Below are 25,431 nucleotides of genomic sequence, written 5' to 3'. Positions count from 1 at the left end.
CAAGGAAGTCAATTGCTTTTGAAGTGGCTTTTATGCTTCTGAAATGGTTGTTTGGTCTTGAGTAGACAGAGGCAAGGACAATGATAGCTGCATATTCATTGATAAAGTATTGCAAATTAAGTACGTTATATGTAGTTAAAATGTTTTACTATTTATTCCTCGTAAGAAAACAAATTACACTATACAGGAGAGTGTAAGAGCATACCTTGAGTGTTCATTATTGACAATCAAAGTCAAACATTAGAATACATATATGAAGTGTGGGGTATCTATGTGAGGTACTGTATGACATGAGTGCATATTGTGATAAGAAAGGGTTAGTAGAAGGTTTGAGCAGTGGACCATCTATAACATATATGCAACATTAGTAAAATCAGTCTTGCGCAGATGAGTCAAAGTAGATGCCCACTGGAGGGGTTTGTTGCCTACTCCATTTTCTGATGCACAGTGACAGGTATATGCTTTGCTCAACCTCTAATCCTAATGACACTCCCGGAGGGGTGGAAGAAAGGGTCTGAGAGGTAGGTGTGTCAAAAATCAAGTAAAGACGAGCCACAACACGAAGACCGCTAGCTTCCAGCCCAGAAGAGCGTCAAGCCGTGGAGAACATTGCTGTTGCCTAGAGACAGAGCCTCAATGGAGCAAGCGCCGTAACACGGTAGGTATGCCAGTCAGAGTGAGAAGAGAGGATGAGTAAGCAAGAAGGAAGGACTGCCCTAGCCCCTCCTGAGGGTCACAGGGATCTGAGAGAAGAGAGAGCATGAGAAAAGTAGAAGGGTTACAGAAGCCTGGGAAACCAGAGCAGCATACTTTTCAGGAGGGGTCACAGGGACCCGGGAAAACAGAGAGCCAGAAGGCGAGACGAGTTACAGGAAACAAAGAACTACCTGAAATATTGGGTTAGGGTAATCCAAAGGAGTAACAGGTGTACAATAAGCAGAGTGAAAAGAAGATATATCATGGGAATACAGAGGCACAGATATCGACCATGTTGGTAGAAAGGAGATCAGGGAAAGATCCAGCCACCTAAAGAAGTTTGGACCCTTTGTTTTTCCAGCAACTTCAGACTTTTGGTTCGAACTTTGGGGAACTTTTGATAGACTGAAAGGAATGATTTTCTTTGAGTAGAAACGTTACTTACTTTGAACCATTCAATACAGACTAAGGAAGGTTCCCCTGAAACAATTGTAGATACCTTTGAGAAGAATCAAGAGTGCAATGCACTCCACCTAACTTTTAAAAATGTTTTTACTAAATGGTAGAACCCGTTTAGTGGATAGGTGTGGACCGGGGTCTGTTTATTTTTTGACTATAGACGAACACCTTAGTTTAGTTTGGCTAGGAAGGGAACTCCCTTTTAGTAGTGGGGTCAGGGAGGTGTTTTCTTTGAATTTAAATAACACTACATTCAAACACATCCTCTGGTCTGAGTCCTTCTTCAGGCTTACCACAGTTAGCTTTTCAATCTTTCCTGTGGTAGTGACAGACTGAGTTTAGGGTGGTACTGTGTTTCAATAAAGTGTCCATATATAAACTGTGTTGCCCCTCGTACTTCTCTGGCCAAGATAAAAGGATACAAAAAAGCACAGAAAATGGCAAATGGAATGCCTTGCAGGGGTATTTTAATTGATTTACCTGTAATCTCTTTTGATGCATAGCCTTAGATCACTTTTAGGCTGTTCTATTCTTAGTTAACTACCCACAGGAGCCCATAGGAGCATGTTAGGACAGTTTTTCTGAAGTTCAACTAAGGGCTTAGTAAAACAATTCACAGACAGTACAAGACTCTACTCTTAAGATAAGGCTGTACCACCGGAGTATATGGTAGCATAGACCAAGCAGCCAGGCTCATTTTAGGTAGGAGGGAGAGAGGGCTGTAGGAAAGTACAAAGAACTTGCAGTATACCAAGGGTTCACCAGAAACACTGACAGCCAGAAGTATTAAACAAAATAAAGGTTTATTATAAATACAAGTTAGGTCAAGAAAAAAATTGGGGGTAAGTACTTGGTCATAGAATCAAACACTATAACAACACAATGCTTTAAAGTTCATAGTTTACTGATCAAGGTTTATGCTTTGGTCTAACAGTATTTCTAGGCAAGTCAGAACTTATAAAACACATTTAGTATAGGACATGCCTATTCTTGGGGGGTAAAACCATAAGCTACTTATTGATTACTTTCGGTAATACAAGGGCAGTAGACCCTAGCAGTTCTGCAGTGAAACTCAGTTAAGAAATCACTTAGTAATCCAACCTGCAAGTATACTTTTCTGAATAGGGGAACACTCAATCAAGGAAAAGTAGAAACCTAAAACCACATTCAAGATAACACACAGTTATACTTGGTGAGTAAGACCTTTTGGTGTAATATACTATTACAGTTGCTTTTCAGCTCAGTGGAACACAGACTAGGTAAGCAAGAACTCTTCACACTAATTTCGGATTGCACCAGGCAGACCAAGGTCAGCTACACCTACAGAAGGCTTTTTAAGAATGGCACACAGCAATTCTATGCAGGTAAAACCTAATTTTGTAATATACTATTACAGTTGTTTATCAGGTCAATGTAACACAGACTAAGGTAAGCATTAACGTTCTAACTTATTTTAGGATGGCACAAGGCAGACCTAGGTTAGCACAAACCACAGTAACTTATTAAGAATTGCACACAGCTATTCAAGATAAGTAAAACCCATATACTTTATAAAGGCTCTACCCGCAACTTAAAGTTAGGTATAAACCCAAGACTGTTTTAGCATTTAGTACAAAAAAAGAAGGTGGGTGAGGCGCGCACTCCCGGTCCTGGTCAATTAAACCTGTTGTAAAAAATAAGTAGCTGGGTCAAATCCCAAAATGGACAAATATTCACAGGGTTAGATCCCTTCTGCTGCAAATCAGGTACTCAGTATTAACGGGGTTAGTTCCCTAGCTGCAAATCAGGTATTCAGTAATAACAGGGTTAGATCCCTCAGCTGCAGTTCTGTGGTCTGTAGTTGTTCTCCTCCTAGCGCTTTCTTATCTCAAATAATCATCAGGGAGGCTGTTGAGCAGGTGTGTCTAATTAGACTCAAAGGATTCTGGTAGCTGTAGTGAAAACGTTTTTTTCTGTTCAGGTGACCAGCAACCGACACCACTCCTACCAGAATCCTTTGAGTCTAATTAGACACACCTGCTCAACAGCCTCCCTGATGAGGGATTTAACCCTGTTATTACTGAGTACCTGATTTGCAGCAAGGGATCTAACCCCGTTATTACTGAGTACCTGATTTGCAGCAGAAGGGATCTAACCCTGTGAACATTTGTCCATTTTGGGATTTGACCCAGCTACTTATTATATTTTTTGCAACAGGTTCAATTGACCAGGACCGGGAGTGCGCGCCTCACCCACCTTCTTTTTTGTACTGAATGCTATGGGAGTCCCGGGCTCCAGAGGCAGCGCCACGGGGTGACTGTGCCCCACTTTGGAGAATCATAAAGATGGTTCTCTCCCCTCCCCCAAATTTGGGAAGGACTTGTGCTTTGGAGGGGTGTCGGTTGCTGGTCACCTGAACAGAAAAAAACGTTTTCACTACAGCTACCAGAATCCTTTGAGTCTAATTAGACACACCTGCTCAACAGCCTCCCTGATGATTATTTGAGATAAGAAAGCGCTAGGAGGAGAACAACTACAGACCACAGAACTGCAGCTGAGGGATTTAACCCTGTTATTACTGAGTACCTGATTTGCAGCAAGGGATCTAACCCTGTTATTACTGAGTACCTGATTTGCAGCAGAAGGGATCTAACCCTGTGAATATTTGTCCATTTTGGGATTTGACCCAGCTACTTATTATATTTTTTGCAACAGGTTCAATTGACCAGGACCGGGAGTGCGCGCCTCACCCACCTTCTTTTTTGTACTGTTTTAGCATTTGTATAGAACAGACCAGGGAAAGCAAACCCCAATGCTACACTTTAAAAAGGATCCAATGTTATTCCGGGAGGGTAAAATCCAAAGCAGTCAGTTCAGAAAGGCTAAAGAGCTGGTCAGGGGAAGCATGGCCCATATGGTGAATCTACACACAAATATTCTAAAAGAAATAGTTAAGTGACGCCAACAGCATTACGTTTGGAAAGAGGCGCAACCAATTCACAGGTGAGTAAAACAACCTTACATATACTTTTCCATCAGAAAGGCGCAACACACATTCAAGTTAAGTAATAACTTGTGTAACTGTTCACTCTCCGAGTTACATTTAGCAACCAACTCTTTCAAAAGTAAATACACTTTTAAACACTTGCTATTTTTTTCAAAGCAAAATGCTTTTTCTATTCATTCCTTCGCTATTCTATTGCACAAGTGTTCTCAGGGTTCAGTTGTACAAAAGATCAGGGTTCCTGTGGAAGACTGCTGAAACAAGTAAGTAGTTCACTTTGGAGTTAGGGTACAGGACTTCAGAGAAGACACCTTAGGAGGATTCCATTAGTGGGCCTGGGTGAACTGGATGAAAGGACTCCCCAAACACAGAAAACACCCCAAAAGCTTTACAGAAATCACACAGGTTTAAGATAAGTAAATACCCCAGCCAGCACTGTCCCCGAGCACAGACGTGTTGCAGCAGGAAGACTTCAGGATCTGCAGTGAAAAATCCAGTTGACGGATTCCGTTGGCACGAACGCGGAAGACAGGACGTTGTAAGGGTTTTGCAGCAGGGATCAACGGAGAAGGCTCCAGGCAAGAGTTTCTTCATGACTGGATACGACTCTGTGGCTCAGGCACCCTTTCAAGAGCCAGAAGACGACTAAAAAAAAAAAAATTGCTGGTTGGATTCTCATCACTTGCAAGGTCCAGCACTCTGATATGGGGACTTTTCAGACTCGATTCACGTCTGGAGGTCCTGCAGGGTGCCACCAATGTTTCAGCTCATTTCGGAAGGCCATGCACTGCACGATGGCTCGAGGTCCCAGGGTATTGCAGCCACAGCACGGCATGGGATGGCTCAAAATGCATGGCTTCTGGAGTCCAGTGGATCTCATCAGGCTATGGGTCGGAGTCATAGTTTTCGGAGTCCTCAGGTTGCTTGGAAGGAAGGATAACAGAAGACTATGGTTACACAGCAGGCTCTCTGGTCGCTGGAAATCATCTCAGCTGCGTTTTCTTTATCTTCCTCTTCGGATTCCGGTCCAGTGGTCAACTACCTCTTCAGCTTCCAAGATCCAACTTTTATGCAGGAACCCAGCCAATCAAACAGACGTGCAACATTCAAACGTGGGGGGTTGGCAGTCCTTTCAGGACAGCCAGCCTTCCCAGTTGGAACTGGATTCTCACAGTCAGGCTGGAAGACAACGGGGTGCAGAGTTTTGGACTCCTCCCTGGGTTTCTGCCTTCACAGACACTCTGGAGCCTGGACGGGCTTGACTGAGGTCTCCCGCCGAAGATGTATCAAACAAATAATCAGGATGAGGAGATCCAATACAGAGACACAAAAGTGCTGTGTGTGTGTGTGTTTATTATGTAATCACACAGGAAGTAGTTAGTGGCTCAACAATTTACTTTACATTTCTTCCGATAAGCACGAAAGATGGTTGAAACAAACAAATGGACAAAGTTAGTTATACAGTAGTAACACGAATAGGTGTCGGCCTCTGGAGTGTAGAGGTCAAAACTACATTGGGATACATGTTTCCTTACAGATCGAGGGGGTACAAGAACCCGCTGGTACAGGAAAAACATGAGCCTGAGACTGGGGATGGTCTGAGGCGTGGTAAACAAAAAGTGCACACAACAATCTTTGAATATGACAAATACAAGGTAGTGATACAGTTGTGTCTTGTAGTTTTGACCTCTACACTCCAGAGGCCGTGTGTAACTCTTTCCACCTAATGGGTTTTCCAGGGGTTGGTCTGTATAACCTCACCGTTCTCCCGGCTTGCAAATCCACAGCATCACAATTGTGAGTATGATGTTATGTTTTACTAGGCCACAATGGCTACGTGCACATTTGTGATTGGTAGTACATAGTTCTAACATTTTAAAAGGCTACTACACTACTTTATTACTAATATTAGGAACTGTATATTGTTTGACTATTCTATTTATTTATAAAATATTTTATTGGCATTTATAAACTCATACACATTGCTACCAACTCCCCCACCCCCTAATTCCCTTTAACAGCCATTCCCCTCTTGGTCCATAACATTTATATGGACTCAGACGGGCTCTAATATCCTCCATCTCCTCAGGCACAGTCCCACTCTTAGGTCACTGCAGAGGAAAGATAGCACCACATCCCAATCAGCCCCACATTTCTGCAGATCTTCCTGCAAGGAGTAAGTCACACGTTCCAAGGCCCCCAAAAAAAATGCCAGCACTTAGTCAGCCATTCGTGCTCAACAGGGACTGGGCTAGATTTCCACATTTGGACTACTACTAGTAATGCTACTGTGCTGAGGATCACTTATGCCTTCTTTTGAGCTCTAGTGGCGGGGTTTGCAACATGTACAGACTCCTGTACATGTTTTCTGGCCTGTCCGCCTTAGGGCACCATAACACCCTGTCAAGCTGCTGTTCCACCACCGCCCTGTCCATGCTACCCCATGCCTTTTCTTGTTCCATCCTAAACAATCACTCTAATCTGCGCTGCCAAGTAATAGAGATAGCCGTTTGGGACCCCCAGCTCCCCCACCCCTTTGTGGGTGGGAGCCATCAACAACCCCATGGACAGGGACAGCTTTTTATTGTTCCAAAGAAACCTGCTTACCCCACCCTTGAAATTCCTTAAAGAAATGGAGCGGGACCTTCACAGGAAGAGCCAAGTGATGGTAGTCCTTCCGAAGGTCCTCTTTCTTCAGAAGGTTAACCCTCCCCATCCACGAAATCGATAGAGGCCCTCACTCCCTCAATAGTTGCGGGACTTTAATGAGAGGTGTATAATTTGCTTTAAATATACCGCCCAACGACCCCATAAACTGGATTCCCAAGTAGCGGACACTCCTGGAGGCCTACGCATAGGGGCACCTATCCTTCAGCCCTGATGCCCTTTCATCAGACAGGGTCAGGTTGAGCATCCCCGATTTGTTGTCATTCATTTTTAGGCCCCCTACCCCAGCAAACTGTTCCAATACATCACCTAATACGGGCAGTGCAGACTCTGGATACGTGTCCGCTAGCAACATGTCATCCGCAAATGAGATCATCTTGTGGAATCTCCTGCCAAACTCAAGCCCAGTGATTTCTGGGGTGCCTCCAATACGGGAAAGTAGAGGCTCTAAATGAAAAGCATATAGGAGCGTGGAGAGCGGGCACCCCTGCTTCGTGCCCCTGGATATCAATATAGTCCCCGACACTTCAGTTTCCCTTTGACACTTCAGTTCCCCAGCCACACATGCTCACTGAGCCATGCAAGGCTGGACGGCGTTTTGCTTCGCCAGCCCTGCATAGCTCATTGTAAATGCTGGCTGGGGCACTGCAAGCATTAAAGTGAGAGGGGGAGCTCCTGCCCCTCCTCGCACATTTTTCTTAGTGGATATGTATCATAGATGTCCAGTAAAAAAAAAACATGCTTTCCCCCTTGGCCCCCCATCGCCAATTGCAAACTGTTTGGATTTTTACCCATTTTTTTTTTAAAGCATGCTCTAAAATGCAACATTTGAACCCATTATTTAAAAAGAATTCAGTGGGGAACTCCACCCTCCCCCCTTCACTGATTTTAGCTGTCGCACTGCGCTCGGTCGCTGTGGCATTTCTGTGGGAAATATTTACGCCGCTCCACTTAAAAAATTCACCAGCTGCCACTGGCCCTCGGACTGTGTTGGGAACGGGGTGACTCAGGGACAGTGGTGGGAGCAGGATGGGCGGGAGCACTGGGATAGTGGTGGGAGCAGGGTGGGGAGAGCCCAGGGTCTGTGATGGGGTGGGGCGAGTCCAGGGACTGGGTAGGAGTGGGATGAGGGAGTCCAGCGACTGTGATGGGAGTGGGTGGGGAGCCCAGGGACTTTACTGGCAGTAGGGTGCGGTGACAGCGCGCAATAGTTCATAGCCATTTGAACATCCTGTTCATTTGCCCGTTTTTGGGGGGAAGGCCCGGCCTGCCCACATTTTGCTCAGGGAGTCCAGGCCAAAAATGTTTGAAGACCACCAGTCTAAGGTTAAACGCTGTAGAGTTTGGGAAGACAACAAATGGCAGCTTTTCTGGACCGAGCACTTGGGGAGTAAAAAATACAAACTCAGAAGAGGTACACAACCAGCCAGCATATTGAATACTTAACAGATCTTAAGAGTCAAATGTCCATGGCAAAGGCCCACAGTAAGGACCAGTGACATCAACCTCATCCTCTTCATCATATGCAAAGATGTTCCAGAGGCAGGAAACAACTTACTTCCTTGATACCACTAGGGTTTGGGAAATAGCTTATGGACCCAACCCTGTAAATAGCACAAGTGCCGGATGCCGCGCTACATCCGATACCGGACTTCGTGTCTGGTACTGTGCTTCCGAGGCCATAGACACATAAGCTGCTTACCCAAAGTATGGACACAAAGGTGGGTGGAGAGTGGCTGAGTAAGTGGTGCCCTTGTCCAATGAAAAAGCAGGGATTACCACTTTATCAGTAGCCTGGAGGTACACCACGCCCATTGAAGGAGGGGTCAAATGAGAGTTTTGTACCAGAAAATGGTCAGTGTTGCCTGAAGGCCTCCAGATTAGTCATGGAAGCATGCTTGCGAGAAGAACAAATTATGTACCTCTCAGTAATGTTCTTTCTGATGGATGTTCCTCCCACGAATTCCTCATCTATGATAATCCTATCCATAGCACAGCTGTTCTCGGAAACGTTTCCACCGCCGGGAGGCGCATCGCGGATCAGCGTCGAGTCCATCCAATGCTTCTATGTACATGCCTGACATGTTGGGTCAGTATATATTGAGGCGGCTCGTCTTGTGACCTCAGTTCTACCCTTTTCCCCTGGCACTATGATGCTGAGAGACTGCAAAACTGATAGTGCACTAGCTATCCGCCAAGAGGGGCAGGTAGGGAGGGAGACGGGGAATCCATTGGAGGTTGGTAATTTGTTCTTCTAATGTACTCCTTCCTCCCACAGATTCCTCATGAATGATACATTGCCAAAGCAGTATGAAAATCTGGAAGGAGGGAGGGGAGCAAGGACACCACTAAGACCAGAAAACTCGGGAGGACCGCCCTACGAAATTAGGAGTCCTGGACTTCAAAAGGAATTGTCACTAGATCTCGTCACTTCTCCACAGAGGTGAGCTCCCTACAAGGCTGGGGGGCATGCAAATTTCCCCCTAGGGGTGGCAGCAAGCAGGACCTCTCATGGAGAGGCTCCCCTCTTGGGAACATGGACTCCCGTTCTGTGAAGGAACTCCCTGGCACACTTTCCTATGATCCCCTCTGACCATCAATACCTCAGAAAATCAAATCAGAATAGACCACTGTTACTGTAACACCACTTCCAATACTCAACCAAAACTCAAATCCACTGAGAGGAAGAGCGAAGAAAGCATGAAGAGTGCCAACAGGTTGGAACCCAAGCATACTGGGAAGAGTGTAGGAGTAATGCTGATTGTTAGGACTGATTGCTTATACTCTGGCCTGGTGAACTGATTTGGCTACAGCTCCCTGTCCAAGGTAGCAGTGACAAGCGATGTAGGTTAAGTCTTAAGAGGTGGTGAGCTTGTAAAAGTCCACACTAAGTACACACAATGGGAATCACAAATTGCACTTAGTATAAAAATACAGTTATTTATTTATGGACAAACAAAAATGACTACTAACAGGTAGGAGTATCACACAACACTAATAATAGAATACATATATACAGTCACTAGAGTAAGGCATAATACAGATCAAAGTACAGATTAGATTATGCACCACAGGTCCACAGATAATCAGCGCTAGCTTCAAAAGTCCACCCCCAAGTTGTCTGGGGCCTTATGCCCAAAGGTTCAGGAAAAGTTCTGACACAGTAACGCTGGAAAAAATGAAGGTAGGGTTTCGGGGGTCCAGTGAACGAGTACAAGGTTTAGAGGACAGTTTTTTCTAATTAACAAAAGTGTCACCAACTTTCAGAAGGCTTGCACGAGGAAGCAATGGCAAAGCCAAAGTATGGTAAAAGTTTTAGAAAAGTTAGCAAAACTTTTAAAGGGAGTTTAGAAGCAGGTAAGAGCCACTGTAACTCACACCCCATACTTCGATTCTTCACAGGACTTGGCAGATCGATGGAAGAACGTTCGAGGTCGCTATTCCCGCCGTCAGGCTCAGCCCAGTATTTACAGGGGTTGCAGGTTCGAGCAGGTCTTCGGTCAGTGTCTTTAGCTGGTGCAAGGACTCTCAGATGAAGAATGCAGTAAAACCTGATGCAGGACCCCTCTCAGCACTGGATTCGACTCGGGTGAGCGGTTTCGGACGGTGGTCACTGCAGCACAGCGACCCAAAGGGACTTGCTTGTCATGGTCAGATTTTCCCTATCTCGGGTCCCCATGATGCTAGGACCCTGAAATTCAGCTGAGTTAAGCCTTGTAGGGCAAGCTGAGGACCTCCCAGGTTCCGAGCCTCAACGTGGAACGGTGACATCGGCAGCACAATAGCCCAAACTGAGAGCTGGTCAGCCACAGGGCATTCCCGGGACACTTCCGAAGGCTCTTCTTCGCACGGTACCGAGTAGACATCAGGAATGGATGTTCCCTCTAATCCAAGGGTCGCAGTTCCCCCTCGCAGGACTGCTGAAGGTCGACAGCAAGATAGGGCTCTTCCAGGACAGCAGCAGAAGTTGGTCGCCAGGCCTCCGTCCGATGGGTCACTGGTCTCCTCACGGGTCTCACAGCTGGACAGAAGTCTTGGCTTCTTCAAGTTTATCCAGGATCTCACTAGAGTAGTTGCAGTGGTCCTCTTCCTATCCCTAAAGCCAGGTAAGAGCAGAAACTCCCACTAGCCAATAGCAGAACTAGCCCCACACACACCTGTAAAAAAAGGCACAGTATCAATAGTAGGACAGATACAAGTGTGGTCACTTGTTCAAGGGTGTTTATTGAACTTTAACAAGGGTGTGATCTAAACCTAAATCTACAGATGGCAGCAAGCTACGACTGTCAAATAATTATGCAGTTCTAGTGGAGTCTCGTCGAAATAAAAGGGCCTATACTAAAAAACCTATTGCCAATCCTTATATTCTAAATATAAATCGTGTGTGGTAGTGTTCATGAAAAAGTAAGAAGTGTTCACAAAAATGATATGTCAGGATGTTCAGGCCGTTGGACTCCCTTCTCTACATTTTCAGCACGGGACAAGGTGTTTCACTCGAGCATAGCACACTCTCGGCATCATCGGCACGGGGAGACAGTTCCATTACTAGCATCGGGGCCTTCTTGATCCAGAGGGCCTGATGTATCAAAACAAACAAAAAGTTCCTTTCCTCTTACAAGTACTCAAGTCAGGTGATTCACTGTTCACCGTGCATCCTCCGATTCCTTTTTATACCACAATCGTTACTTTGGATCCCCCTCTTCCAGGCTCAGATTCCCTTCTCCAATGTTCAGAGAATATCCTTTCTCGGGTGACTCACGGTTCACCCCGGATCCCCCTCAGCCGGGCTCAAATCCTTCCTCTTTCAAGTCAGGTGATTCACTTTTCAACCTGGATCCCCCTCAGACGAGCTCAGATCCCTTTTTATACTACAATCAATACTTTGGATCCCCTTTCACCAATGTTTAGAGAATATCCTCTTTCCGGTGATTCACGGTTCAGCCCGGATCCCTCTCAGTCAGGGTCAGGACCTTCCTTTTACACAATTAGTCTCCATTAGTCGGGCTCCGACCAACTGCAGTTTGTATTAGCTATCAAAGACTTTGAAATGTGCACAGGGTTTAGCTTGACTCGTTGCAGGATCACTTCGGTTTCACAATTTACATTTGCCACCTCTCAGTTGGATACCGAACAAAGACCTTTGAATGAGCACCCAGGTGGTGCTGGACCACTCAGTATATGGTATCTTCATAGGTTTCAAAAGATCAGTCTTTCCTTGGATGTTCAATTATATTTGTGTCGCTAATCACATAGGCTTCACACACTGTTCTCTTCAGATTTCTTCATACTATGTTGCCGCTTGCAATCTTGGTTCCAACACAGACCGGTGTGCTATCAGTCTCCCTGACTCACCTGCTGTGCTGACTTTACTTTACTGGCACTGCTTTGTTGTAGGAGCCAAGGACAGTACCACGGCGGTAATCGCTCCTCCCTGCCTTGGCTATCGACGCGGGTGAGACCCAGGTACCTCTGACACACAATGCATATCTCTTCAGCTTTAATTTCAGGTCTCGTAGTGAAAATAGTGTTTTTTCTATGAAAAGGTCAAGGGTACTTCCCTCCTTGCAACCCACTCTGGTCTTGCCGTCTTTCTCATTTTATTAAAACTGCCATCTTGGAACTGCTGCTTTCTCGTGTGTTTTGCCTTGCCCAGAGTGTGTTTTCATGCTCCGCCTTTTATCCGTGTGGGGAAGTGTGATGGAAGTCAGGTGTGTGTAATGATCAGTAATTGCCCGACTCTGCAGGTCCCTTGTGTTGGGACATATCAGTTATACGGCTTGGGTGTTAGTTCGTTGTTTGTGTTGGGAAATGGGGAGGGTTTGAGTTCCTAGGTAGGATGGGGAAAAGGTGTTACAGGGAAGGGGATACCGCATCTCACCGTTCGGTGTCCCACTCCCCGAAGACCCCTCATCAGGTGATCCTCCTGCACCGGCCCACCTCCAGGAACTGGCTCCAAAAGTGATGGCCGTGTCCTGGCCACCTGGATGACAGATCCCCGGGGACTAGCGGGTGAGAAATTGTCTGGTTTCTCACACACCCCAGCAGTGGTCTAATCAGGACCACTGGCGGGAAAACACTCATGCATTACACTCCGACACACTGAAACTAGTTTGTAGATTGGGACCAGACAGTCCCAGCCCACATCCTGCCAGCAAACACACATAGCCCTCTAGAAGCCCGCCAAAAGCTTCTGCTTTCCCAGGCACTGCCCGCCAAAAGCTTCTGCTTTCCCAGGCACTGCCCGCCAAAAGCTTCTGCTTTCCCAGGCACTGGAAGTCCATATAAGCATGCCCAACAGGCCAGGAAGAAGGCTAAAAAACAAGATGGCCAAAGGACAAGCTAAAAACCTTGCGTAAGGCCATGTTTGGCACTAGCCAGAGTAAGTAACCAAACGCAGTAAGGCTAAAATGAAAAGCACCAGCAAATGGTAGAAAGTCACTGCTGCCACCAGCTTGTCCATTTAGCACACTTTGAGTAACCAAAAATCCTCTGGGTGTTTGTCTAGGACAAAAACAAAAGTGTATCCCGTTGTAGTGCATTGTAAGATGGATTGTACAATGATAAAAAGTTACAAGTGATAAGTTACTAAAAGTAGCAAGCAACTAGACTAAGGGAAAGAATGTTTCCCAGTATTCGCATCCTGAAGGACATGTCAGTTTCCCCAATAACAGATGAGCAAAAGACAGTGTAGTGAAGGCTTCACTGCACTGTAAAGAGTACAGGTCAGGATCAAAAATGAAAACAAAAAGTGCAGGGGTCCATTAAAAAGGAAAGTAAAGGTGCAGTAAAGAGAAATCTTTCCCAACACTTATCACTAACACTTATCACCCCTCCATGTAAAGTAGGCCATACTGTGAAGAGTGTGAACCACAGAGTAATAACGAATACTACATGGAGAGTGACGAAGGACTATGATCCTCCACTGGGGAGGTCTCAACTAAACTGCATAAACAGTAAAGAACGACTTGGTTGAGAGTCATCACTGAGCAGGTGAGGCCTGGAAGTTCAAACCTGGCAGAGAGAAGCCAGGAGAATCTGGTAGGTCCTCTGCTGAGAGGACATGGAGAACCAAGGAGAAAAACAGTCCAGGAGCCGGTAGGGTGCAGACTTGCATGTGCGCAAGGCATTCCAAGGTAGTGGCGTGACCTCGAGGAGTTGGACCATGCTGTCCGCAAACGACGCTGAGCAAAGGGCTCTGCAGAGCCGCTGAGAGCCAGAGGGAGAAGGAAGAAACACTTGATGCCTTTACCAGCACGGCATGATCCCGGTTCCACAGGAAGAACCAGTGACGCTGATCCGGCAAAGTAGAGGTAAACAGTGGGACACCTGGGAGGGGAAATGGGCAGGCATTAAGCAGTAACATGAATAAAGGATACTACAGGACTCATCATCCTCATCCCAATAATTTTTGAGACCGTAAAACTAATCAGGAACGCTAAGGGACACTTCACATTCGTCCCATTGGTACTGAAGCCAGTAAAGAAAATAAAGAATACTATATGGCTCCTTGCACTCATCCAAGTAACTGTGAAATCAGTAACGCAAATAAAGAATACCAAGGGACTGAAAATATTTGTGTCAGTATTTGTGAAACCCGCTAAGATAGTAAAGAATATGAAGAGACTTGTTGTACCCATTTCAGTGGTTGAGAATACCAGAAAGCAAGTAAAGAGGGACAGAATAATCTTCACGTTGGTCCCCCATAAGTGGAAGTTCTTAAATGAGAAAAGAGTGGTCAAAGGGACCAGAGAGACTGAACAAAGTGAGAGATATATATTTATGCTAAGGAATGGTTTGAAGTAAAGGCAGCTTTTGAAAGGGAGAAAAAGACACTACAAGAAACCCAGAAGAGTAAAGGCCAAGGCCCTCAAGTAAGGAAACAAGGAACTGTAAATAAAGACAGGGGATGCCGATTGATGAATTAAAGGAACTGATTAATCACGTCACAAGGAACTCAAGATCGACTACTAAGGCTGTCCAGGAGGAGGGAGTCCTTCTCCTGGAACGCTTTTTGGTCCGTTCGTGCAAGCCCTTTTTTGATTAGTGGTAGGGTCAGGGCAGGGTAGTTTTTGGATGGATGACAGACTATTTGATTTGGACTACATCACGGACCACGAGCACGATAGTTAGATTTATGTTAGGTAGGACAAATCCCCTTATGTTAGGGATAGACAGGCCTTTTACTTCTCATATCAATAAATGAATTGGTAAGAATGCCAACACTTTTCTGCCTCCTTCTGACCTAACACAGAATCCAAGCAGTAATGCTTAGCAATCGGGTGTAGAGATGCCCACACTGCTGCCTGGCAGATGTCGAGTACTGGGACTCTCCCCTGCAGAGGTGGCGGCCACTCCTCTGGTAAAATGTGGTCAAAGACCCTCAGGAACATACTTACCAGCCAGATAATAGCATTCTGAGATGCAGCGAATGATCCACCTTGACTGTGTCTGTTTGGTCACAGCCCTGCCAGCAAAAGCACCAGTGTAACCAATGAAAAGCTGGTCATCTTTGCTAGGCTCTCTTGTCCGAGAGACGTAGTAGTTGAGGGCCCGCACCAGTTGCAGCCAATGGATTCATTCTGTTGCCTTAGAAGGATCAGGGGGAGGAAAAAACATAGGAGGATGAATTGTTTGAGAGAGATGAAAGTCAGTACACCTTTGGAAGAAAAGAGGGTCACACTCTCAAAGTCACCTTCTCTTTGGAGAAAACCAAATAGGGATGTTTAACAGACAACGCCTGGAGCTCACTCACCATTCTCGCAAAGTGATGCTTACCAGGAAAATCACCTTAAGGGTCAGCAATCTAATAGAACAGGAATGAATGGGCTCAAACAGAGCTGCCAAAAGGAATATTGAAAACAAATTTAAAACCAATGCCGGGACAAAAAACTGGCGTGAAGGAAACTGACCCTACAAGAACTCCATGACATTGGGGATTGTGAAGAATGAGCCCTGTCCCGGGGACCTCTTGAAAAACAAAATAGCAGTGAGGTACCCTTTAACAGTGCCAATCTGCAGGCAAGCTTGTGCCAAAGACAGCATAAAATACAAAACGGGGAATAACGGACAGAATAAAGCATCCAGATCACTCTTCCGGCACCAGGTCGAACATTTACACCATGTGCAGGCATGAATAGCCTTCGTAGAGGGTCTCAGAGCTGAAAGGAGCACATCCAAGATGTCATCCAACAATCCCACTCCATATATATCTCAGCATCCTAGTAGCCAAGCATGAAGATTCAGGCTGCAGCGGTACAGGTGTAGAACCCGACCCCCTGATTGAGAGAGCAAGTCCACGCTCCTCAGAGAGTGACAGGGAGGGCAGGTGGACATGTCCAGCAACTCCGGATACCACGTTCTCTAGGCCCGGTCAGAAGTGATCAGAATCAACGTGGTTGTTAGGGAGAATTCTCTCTTTGGGCTGAATTTCCTAACCTAGTGAGTTCCCCCAGCAGCTTTGCTGGATTTCTGGAGTTTGTTTTTTTCTCCTGCCAAGAGCGATACTCTTCTTCTCCCACTCTTGGACATGATTTATGGTGTTCCTTTGACTGTTAATGTGTTTTATGGGCTATGGGGTCCTTTACTCCATAGGGTCTCATGTGTTTTTACTATGTGTGTTACACAGCACCCTCTGTGCAGTGACACAGGGGTGTCATAGTGACACCCCACCATAGACTCCATACCCTGGGACTGACTACTGTCTCCCAGGGCATGTAAAGTCACCATTGGCTTTACTAGTCCCAAATTATTAACAGAAACCAGTACAAACCATCATATTGTGGACGTACTGGTCAGGGCAATTCGATTGCCCCGGGGTCTGTTAGTCGAGGGGGCACGTCTCCACCCCCCCTGATCGAGTTTTGGCTGGTGGCAGTGGAAACTACTTTTTATATTCGACCGCAAATATTTCCCTATGGGATTTTCCCATTGTTCGAGGCTACCAACTTTAATTATTTAATTCTCATAGCCTCGAACATACCGCCGGTTTATTTGATTAATATTAATTCGCCGGTTGGTATTTTTTGCCAGGACTCGATTCTAAAATGGTGTTTGTGTTCTCTTCTGTGACTCCAACCCAAGTCGAGCCCTTTGTTCCACTTTTTGGCGGGCTTCTCCACAGAAGCCTCCAAAAGTGGTGCCACTCTGTCTGGGTACCACAGGGGGTGTCGGAGGGGGTTGGTAACTCCAGTCGCACTCTTGTGTGATTGGCCCAAGTGGTGAGCCGGCCGGCTCACCACTTAGCATGTTTGATTGACAGCTAGGCTGAGTGAATGGGGGTATGCTGCATAAAAGCAGGGCTTTGGGGACTGGAACTTCAGAAGTTGCCACAGGACCTGAGAATCCGACGAGGGAGAAGCTGAGCCGACCTACCACGACGACACCACCGGTGGAGCCCTTCGGAACCGACTCACCACTTCCCGACGATAGAGAAGATCTCCCGGCTGGAGAGGCTTCTTCCCCTGACTGGTGGGCACAACCAGTTTACCTTCTTTTCTTCGCACCCCAGACCGGTTTGTGGTCAAACTGCCCGTGCCAAGCACCCCGGCAGCCGGATAGCCACTTACCACTGAACCGCGAATTACCGGAACGCTCCTTGTACCTGAGAAACTCTGCGGCTGGTTTCTTCCCTGGCAGTGCAACGGACTCCTGTCTTCCTCCCCTACGAGATCCTCTCTTCCCACGGACGAAGCACCGACTTGCATCTGCTGCCAGGAACAACTGCCCCCGCTGGAGTGTTCTCACGACTGTAAGGTACCGTGTCCGCCAGGCCTCCTTTTCTAAAGATTGCTACAAGGTTATAATAACCCCTTAACCTTCTGGACTGGGCTGGCCGCCTTGACCCTCTAACTGGTCCCTTTCTTTGGTCCAACTCCTTTTTGAACCGTTACAAGACTTTTGTGCACTGCAACCGTGTGATCTTGGACGCATTTCATTTTGATCCTCTGAAAGCGGATCCGGCCTACTGACTCTGAATTCACGGTGTTACTTTGCCTTCCTCTATTGTTGTGTTCGTGAAAAAGTATTGGGATCTGTTTCAATTTATTCTCTTCTTTTCTCTCCCTTTTTAAAACGAATTATTAGAGTGCCATCTACGTTAAGCGCTCACCACTGTCTGAAAATAAGTGGGGCTTTACTTAAGACTTGTCTAAAATTCTTTCAAGGGAGTGTATATCTTTTAGTGACCGTGTTTTTGAATTGCTTGCTATTTAGTGCCTGTGTGTTTTTCTAGATGTGGTTTTAAATAAATAATTATATCTCTTTTACACAAAGCCCTGGTCAGTGTTTACTTGGACTATTGTGTTCTCTTGACCTATTGTGAATACTCTGTATACTGCCTAACTCTTCTTGAGGGAAGTCTGACTGCTCAGCCACAGCTACCAAGTGAATCTGTGTTGTGCAGACTGCTACCAAGTGGGTTTACTGCCAAACACCTGTAGTCCTAAATCGTTTGCAGTGGTCCCAGAGGGAACTGCACAGGTTTCTGCCTAACAATGGTTCCGAACGAACACAATCCCTTTCAAAACAGTGGAATAACAGGCAGCAGAACAACTTGCACTGCCTGTTCACACTGGAAGTGAAGAGGTCCACTTCAGTTCACCAAAATGAGAAGAGATCTTCCAGGCAGAGTACCCATTCATGGGAGACCTGCTCAACTCATCCGCGGTGACGTTCTCTCTTCTGGCCAGATGGACTTCCATCAGAGGGGCATCGTTCTCCCGAGCTCAGAACCACTATCGCATTGCTTCTCTGCACAAAGGCACGGACCCCACACCACCTTGTTTTTTGAGGTAGTGCATGGCCATTGTGTTGTCCATCAGGATTAACACAGTCTTGGGTTTCACAGAAGGGAGGAAGGTGACCAAGGATAGCCTGATCGCTCTCAGCTCCAGCAAGTTGAAGTGCTCCCGAGACTCCACGGATGACCACAGTCCGCACACTGGCAGATCTGACAGGTGAACATCCCAACCAGTAAGCGATGAGTCTGTGACCACCGTCGCCTGGGACCAACAGTGACGAAAACACGCCTCTCGGCAAAGTTGCATTCCACGGCCCACCACACAAGATCCTGAGCCACCTGGCCCGAGACCCTTAAAAGTTCTGGCATGTGGCCCTAAAACAGCAGCCATTGGACAAAGAGAAGCCACTGAAGCGATGTCATGTGCAGCTTTGCCTACGGTACCACTAGGATGCAGGAGGCCATGCGGCACAGAAGTTGCAAAAATGCAGAGGCTGGGAAATGGTCATGGATTGGAGGACATTGACTATTTGGAAGATGATCGCCACTCTGTCCTCAGGTGGGAATGCCCTGTCCAGGCGAGTGCCCAAGTCTACAACGATAAATTAGAGAGACAAGGATGGCGATACCAAAGACATTTTGAAGTTAAGGGAAATTCCCAAGCTGTGCAATAGGGTACATGTGCAGAGTTGAGGCTCTGACACTAGATCTGGGGAGCAAGCTCAGACGAGCCAGTCCTCCAAGTAGGTTGACATGAATGTCCTCCCTCATGAGGTGAGGCACCACCATTACTAGCAGCTTGATGAACACCCTGGGAGCTGAAGAAAGACAGCATGGCAGGTTTCTGAACTGGTAGTGATTGCCTTAATGAATCAAGGAGTCATGCAGGGCCCTCATGTTGGCTAGATTAAGATTAAGATGAAGATAAAACGTGGAATCTGTGGGAAGGTAGGTATTCCATTAGGCAGAGAGCAGGCAATACTCTTCAAGAGGGTGTGAATCTGCATGGAAGTATTCAAAACAACAGTATGGTAAGCACCAAAATAAATCTCCAATCAAGTTTTTACAGAAATAAGACTTTCATTAAAGTATAGACAAACTAATAACACTAGCAACCCACACCTGTAGTTAGATACACAGACTGTGTGAGAAAAGAGAACTCTGGGCATTGAAGGACAGGGTTCTGCAGGAGAAAACGTTTTGTTGAAATGTCAAACAAGTTCAAGAATGTCTTGAAGGCATAAAGTGGTTTCTTAAATGTTACTAGGGTCCATACAACAAGGCTAGGGGGATAGACCCATGGATATATACTACCAGGACCGTCACTGGGATCAACAGAAAACAATGACTCATATGTAAAGGAGTATACAAGGGATTATTAGGGATTTGTGTACAGTTTGAGGGCCAAAATAACAAATGGGATGGAAAAAGGTCAGTGTCCACTTCCTACAGTGTCTTGGTGCTGGTTTGATTTGAGGTCATTACTCTCCTAGAATGTCTTTACCAAGAGCTTTAATACGGTGGGAACTACCCCGATGTAGGGTAGTCCCTGGGTGTCCGGTGCCCACTGGCAGAGTACTTGGTTAAAGTTGTCACCTTACTAGGTCTGCTGATCTAGACCCAAAGTGAGGTCTCCTGGGCAGGAGTGAGGGTGGTTGGCTGACAGGCCCAACCATAGGTTCCCCTCTACCAAGCACCCTAGAGGCTAGCTTGTGCTGCCCTCCTCCTTGCCCTGCCACAAGCCTTCTCCCCAAAGTAAGCTTCACCCCTTCAGATCGGGGGACTCACTTCTTACCCAGTACTACTCCTGGGTCTGCTCTCGATGCATTCGGCCTCCTTTTTAGTACCTTCCTTAAACTCAAACCCTCCTTTGCCAACAAATCTCTCCTTCAACTACTTCTACGACCCTGCTTTCTCTTTTCTAGAATAAACCAATCTCCTTTGTTAATCTTTCCACATCCCTTTTAAATTCTTGAACCTCTTCCTTCAACTTGCTGACCCCTTCGAAAAATGTTCTGACCCTCTCATTGACTCTTACAACTCTCTGATAGTAACGCAATCTCCTCCTTAAACTCTCCTATGCTCTCCTTCTCCCAAGAGAGCAATTTCTCCTCCAATTCTTCTCTTCCTCCACTTCCAACTCCTCCCTTGCTGTTATGCCTTCCTCTCCTCTCTTCTTAACCTCCTCCAACCGCCTTGATGTTAATCCTTCCTCCTCTTCCAATACTATTTTTGAAACGTCCTTCTTTCTATGGCACCAATGCCCTTCTCCCCCTCAAGGATGTTACCACTTCTCCATCACACTCCGGTCCCCCAGCTTTCCTTTTCAGCTCTTTCTCCGACATTCACCGCATGCCTTCTGTACACTATTCCAGCAACCCACAAACTGATAAGGTTGAGAGTTGTTTCTATAGTGGCCTCAACACTCCACAGGCTGGCCGTCCAAGTTTCAAGCTGCAATGGTGACTCTAGTGGAGGGCTCCACCATAATTGGCTGCAGAAGCTTCCTTTCTGCAGGTGCGCTGAGGGTGGGTTCTGTGAAAGAGGCTATAAGTGGCAGAGTAGGTTATCCTGATCTCCACTTCCCCGCTTCATATCTGCCTGCAGCCCGCACACCTGGTCTGCTTCTGGAAGGTTCTCTCCTACTGATGTTGCCTTTGGTGCTGTCCCGTTTTCCCCGAGCTCTTCTGTACATTATCAATTCAGGGGAGAGTCAAGGAGACTGCACTTTCGATTTTTCTCTTTTTTATTATTGAGAAGGGAAGGGGGCCACACTTTCTGCCCTTTGTGGACAATGTTCTGGGGGATTATCCTAGGTTATCTTTACCACAGTTTGAAATGCCATTCTGTGGGTTGGCAGGCTCTCCCCTAGTGCTCTCTTAAGTGATGAGTATTGTCTCCCGATCGAAGTATTCCTTCCAGAAAACAGAGGAATTAAGGGGGAGAAGGGGCAATGTAGTCCTCCCCGTCGGATCCGAATGGATCCTCATTGGGGACTTGGAAGTCACTGATTTTCCGGTTACCTTCTGGGCCCTTGTAGTGTTGTCCCTCCTATGGTCTCTTTCTTGTATCCCTGGTTGCCTTTCCTAGATCAGGTCAGGTTTTCCGTTGGACCTAAAGGGGATACTGGGAGTGGTAATGCTTTGTGCATTTATTTACTGTATTCACTGGAAAGCTGGTAAGGGGGAAAACACTGGTGGAGCAGTGGCCAACTTGTGACACTGGTAAAATGGCTCAGCGGGTCCAGTGCTCCATGCTGTGATCTGTGTTTGATCTGCAGGTTCAAATCTCAGCAAGGTTAACTCAGCCTTTCACCCTTCTGAGGTCGATAAGGTGAGTACCAATTTCGATTGGGTGGTAATAATGTATGTAAATATGAGCTTTGTAAAGCGCTTTGGATAAAAGCGCTATATAAACATCAAATGATCACTGTCCCAATGAGGGGTGCTGTGGAGGTGATCCAGAGGGTTTTATACTCACCCGCCTAAGAACCCCCCCCCCCCCCGACACCCATTCCCCCTTCCCTCCCTCCCCGAGTCCCAGCAGGTGACGGTGCCACAATACCTAATCCTCTACACTTATCAGCATGGATCATTTAAAAAGGGGTGTCTGTTTAGCAGAGCCCGTTTACTGAGAGAGAAACGGCCATCATTTTTCATAGCAAAAATCAAAAAAGCTCAGGACTGCATGCCATCGCAGTTGGCATTCTGTCAGAACGAATATGCCATCCCCCTATTTCTTCAATCAACACCTTGGGGTGTAGGCTGCCTCCAAAGGTATGCAAGTGATTTTAGCAGGTATACCTACGAAGTGCCACGATGTGTTTGAAACACAGTAAGTGTGCTTTAGTGTACATTTGCCTGTGTGGTGGGCGCACAAAGCACACTTCTTTAGTTTACTCACCGGTTCTCACTTTCAGACATCTGAAACTGGTTGTAGAGCGTGTTTGTGCTTCTGCGCCCCCCCTGCTTCCCACTTGCTGGCGTTGAACTGGCACTGCTGTCACTATCCAGGCTCAGGTTTAGCGTGGAACCCACACCGGTTTCCTGAAGGTAAACCCCTAGTGACCTGCGCTGGTGGGGCATGTTGGATGACATCAGGAGGAATTTGGACATCTGCACAAAAAAAAACACAATGAAGGTCACTAGTCTTGCTGTAGAGGAGGAGAGAGTTAGGAAAGATAATTGAGAAGGGTGGGAGAGACCTGTTCAACAATGTGATCAACTTTTGTTTAGTGTTACGAATGGCACTTATTCACAATGTTTTTTTTAATTTAAGAAAAAAGAAAAGGTACCTTATTTTCATTTACATACCATTTATAATTGAGTTTAGTTTCAAAGCCGTCAAGAGACAGTTTAATAGCTGCTGGAATTAAAACTGTTAAAGGGCAGCAGGACACAAAGAGAACATTAAATACAAATGCTTCTGGTGTGTGTGTGGTAGCTTCTTAGGTAAGTTTTCCTAAAGTTCACCTGGTGTGGGACTTCATAAGACTTACCTCTTGGTATTCGGGACCTAGCTCTTAATATAGGCCTGTACGACAAGTCGGTAGAGTGGCTCAGCAGCCAGGCTTAAAATCAGTAAACACAGGGGGATCCAAGTAAACGCTCACTTCGTAATATTACATTTATTTTATTTATATATACACAAGGCATACAAGCAAATATAAAATGCAGCAACTAACAACATTCAATGTGAAATGGAATCAAGTTATATAAGAAACAATAATGCAGGTGAGTAACTTTTTCTATGCTTTACATATCCAGCACACAGAGTGACGTCAAGGTCAATATCAGCACATATATATATATATATATATTAGCTTTGCAAAATTGAGATGGTAGGGTAAGTTTCAGAGTTAGTCAGAACACACTTTAGAAACTGTTAACAAGTACACTCTCCCAGAGGGATACAGACAGTCTGTTTCCTAGCAATAAAAGTGTTCACAATTAAACCCTAAGGAGGAACTGGGACGCCAAAACCAGTAGGATCAAGAAGATGGACCTTTGGGAAACGAGTACAGCCAAAGTCTTGAAGAAACACAGGAGCTCAAGGGGAGCCTACCTGAAAGTGCACAAGCTGCAGGACCTGCACAGAGGAGTTGAGGTCAACACTCAATTGAAGAAAGCAGCACTTCCCAAGCCAGGAAGCACCGAAAATGGCATAAGGCAAGTACAACCTAAGCACCACAGTACCCTGAAAGTGAAGGAAAAATGGTAGCTGGCTTTCTTCTAGGTGGAATGTTGTAGAGCCCGATTCCTCCTCCTTGGTTGTGGTGATGAAGGGTGGACCTCTGGCGGGCTTCTGCGGCAGCACTCGGGAGAAGGGGTCGGCAGCAATGGATTTAGTTCAGTTCAGCTGCTCTCTGCGGTTTTGGCATCTTTTCCTTAGTGCCAAGAAGAAACTAATTTTGCTGGTCGAATTTTCTTCGATTACTTGGTTCTGAACTCTGGCGAACGGACTTTTGGTGAAAAAGTCCTGCCTCTGGAGGTCCACACGGATGCCTGCAAAGTTTAAGCCGTATTCCATCTTCGGAGGACGATGCACTCAATGGTCCAGATGCCCTGGCTATTGGTATTCTGTAGCTCAGGAAAGTCACAGCAAGTCAGGGGATGGCCCAAAATGAAGGTCTTGAAACAAGTTGGTCCCATCAGTCTAAGGGAGGAAATCGTCCTTGGCAGATCTTCCCAGTCGAAATGAAAACTTGGTCAGCACAGCGGCAAGGCTTCACTGGTGCTTCTATGGTCCTGGAAGGTGCTGCTGGTGTCTCTGCTCGTCTTCTGCTTCAGAATCTTTGTTCCAGTGGTCGACTGTCTGTAGTCCCAAAATCCTTGTCTTTTATGCGGGGCCCATTCATTCACAGTCATGGAGCTGTCAATCACCTCAGGGTGGCTGTCCCTGGGACAGCCAGCCACCCAGTTAGAACTGGTTTCAGCCAGACATACCTACAAAGGACAGTGAGGTTGCAGGCTCCTCCTTTACTTCCTGCCTTCCCAGACACACTGGAGCCTGGCTGGGCTTCTGGGTTGAAGCCCGCCGAAGGCAAAACTCACAAATGACTCAAATCTATTCTAAACGATAGAGTAAAAGCCCAGGAGGAACTGACAAACGAAAAATGGTAAAAAAAAGAATACAGGGGCTATTTAGAGAAAATGGCCACCCATGGGTGCAGTACTGCAGCTCAAGAATCAGCTGCCTAGTAACCTGCACAAAAGGTAGTAAAAAGTAACCACTGCCACCAGTCATTTAAGTTAGTCAGTATAACAAAAAGTTACATGAGAAGTGGGATAAAGAGTTACTATGTAAGCCCCCAGTACACCACATCAGCTGGTGTGTGCTGGACCCACACAAGAAAAGGTAAGTAAGATAAAAGTTATCTTACTATTCCTGGGAACTGTAGTTCTCACAGGAAAATGTATTTAAACATTAAGAGAAGTCCAAGGGACTCCTCAGTGACACCGCACAGAGGGTGCGATGTGTCACCAAGCAAAAGGCAGATGCCTATGGAGTTTACCAAATTCCATTAAACAGTAACAATACAAAATCACACCCAGAGAAAAAGAATGAGAGTGGTAAAAGGTTCCACTCACTATGGAGATTAACATTTAAAGTCCACAGTTCAGCAAAAGGGCTGGGGGTCGCTCAGGTTAAAGGGAATTCACACAAAAACTGAAAATGCTCCCTAACATAGCTCTCTCAGACCTCCACTCTTTCAAGACGTCTGTCAAGATATTGGAGGGAAAAAATAAAGATGCAAACTTGTGTTGCCTCAGAGCCCTTTTTACAGACTAGAGAATGCAAAATATTCATTATAAAACATGGATAGTATACGTTGTCGATAATAAAGCAATGCCCGCCTGAATATAAATGGTTTGGCGTCTCACGTTTC

The 25,431-nt window shown here is 46.1% G+C and overlaps 1 protein-coding gene across 10 annotated transcripts in view; it reads right to left on the bottom strand.

Moving 5' to 3' along the window:
• SBF1 (SET binding factor 1) overlaps nucleotides 1–25,431 on the bottom strand; it is a 2,512,102-nt gene that overhangs the window by 178,179 nt on the left and 2,308,492 nt on the right. For all 10 annotated transcript variants that reach the window (XM_069629502.1, XM_069629505.1, XM_069629506.1 and 7 more), the window contains one exon: nucleotides 22,446–22,657. In XM_069629502.1, coding sequence (XP_069485603.1) covers nucleotides 22,446–22,657 — 212 coding nt within the window. The remainder of the gene's footprint in view (nucleotides 1–22,445; nucleotides 22,658–25,431) is intronic.

Source organism: Ambystoma mexicanum, chromosome 12, assembly GCF_040938575.1.
Source record: "Ambystoma mexicanum isolate Mex_15411 chromosome 12, UKY_AmexF1_1, whole genome shotgun sequence".
NCBI classification, from domain to species: domain Eukaryota; kingdom Metazoa; phylum Chordata; class Amphibia; order Caudata; family Ambystomatidae; genus Ambystoma; species Ambystoma mexicanum.
The sequence above is the reverse complement of the archived record's forward strand: the minus strand, read 5'-3'. Positions and strand labels throughout refer to the sequence as shown.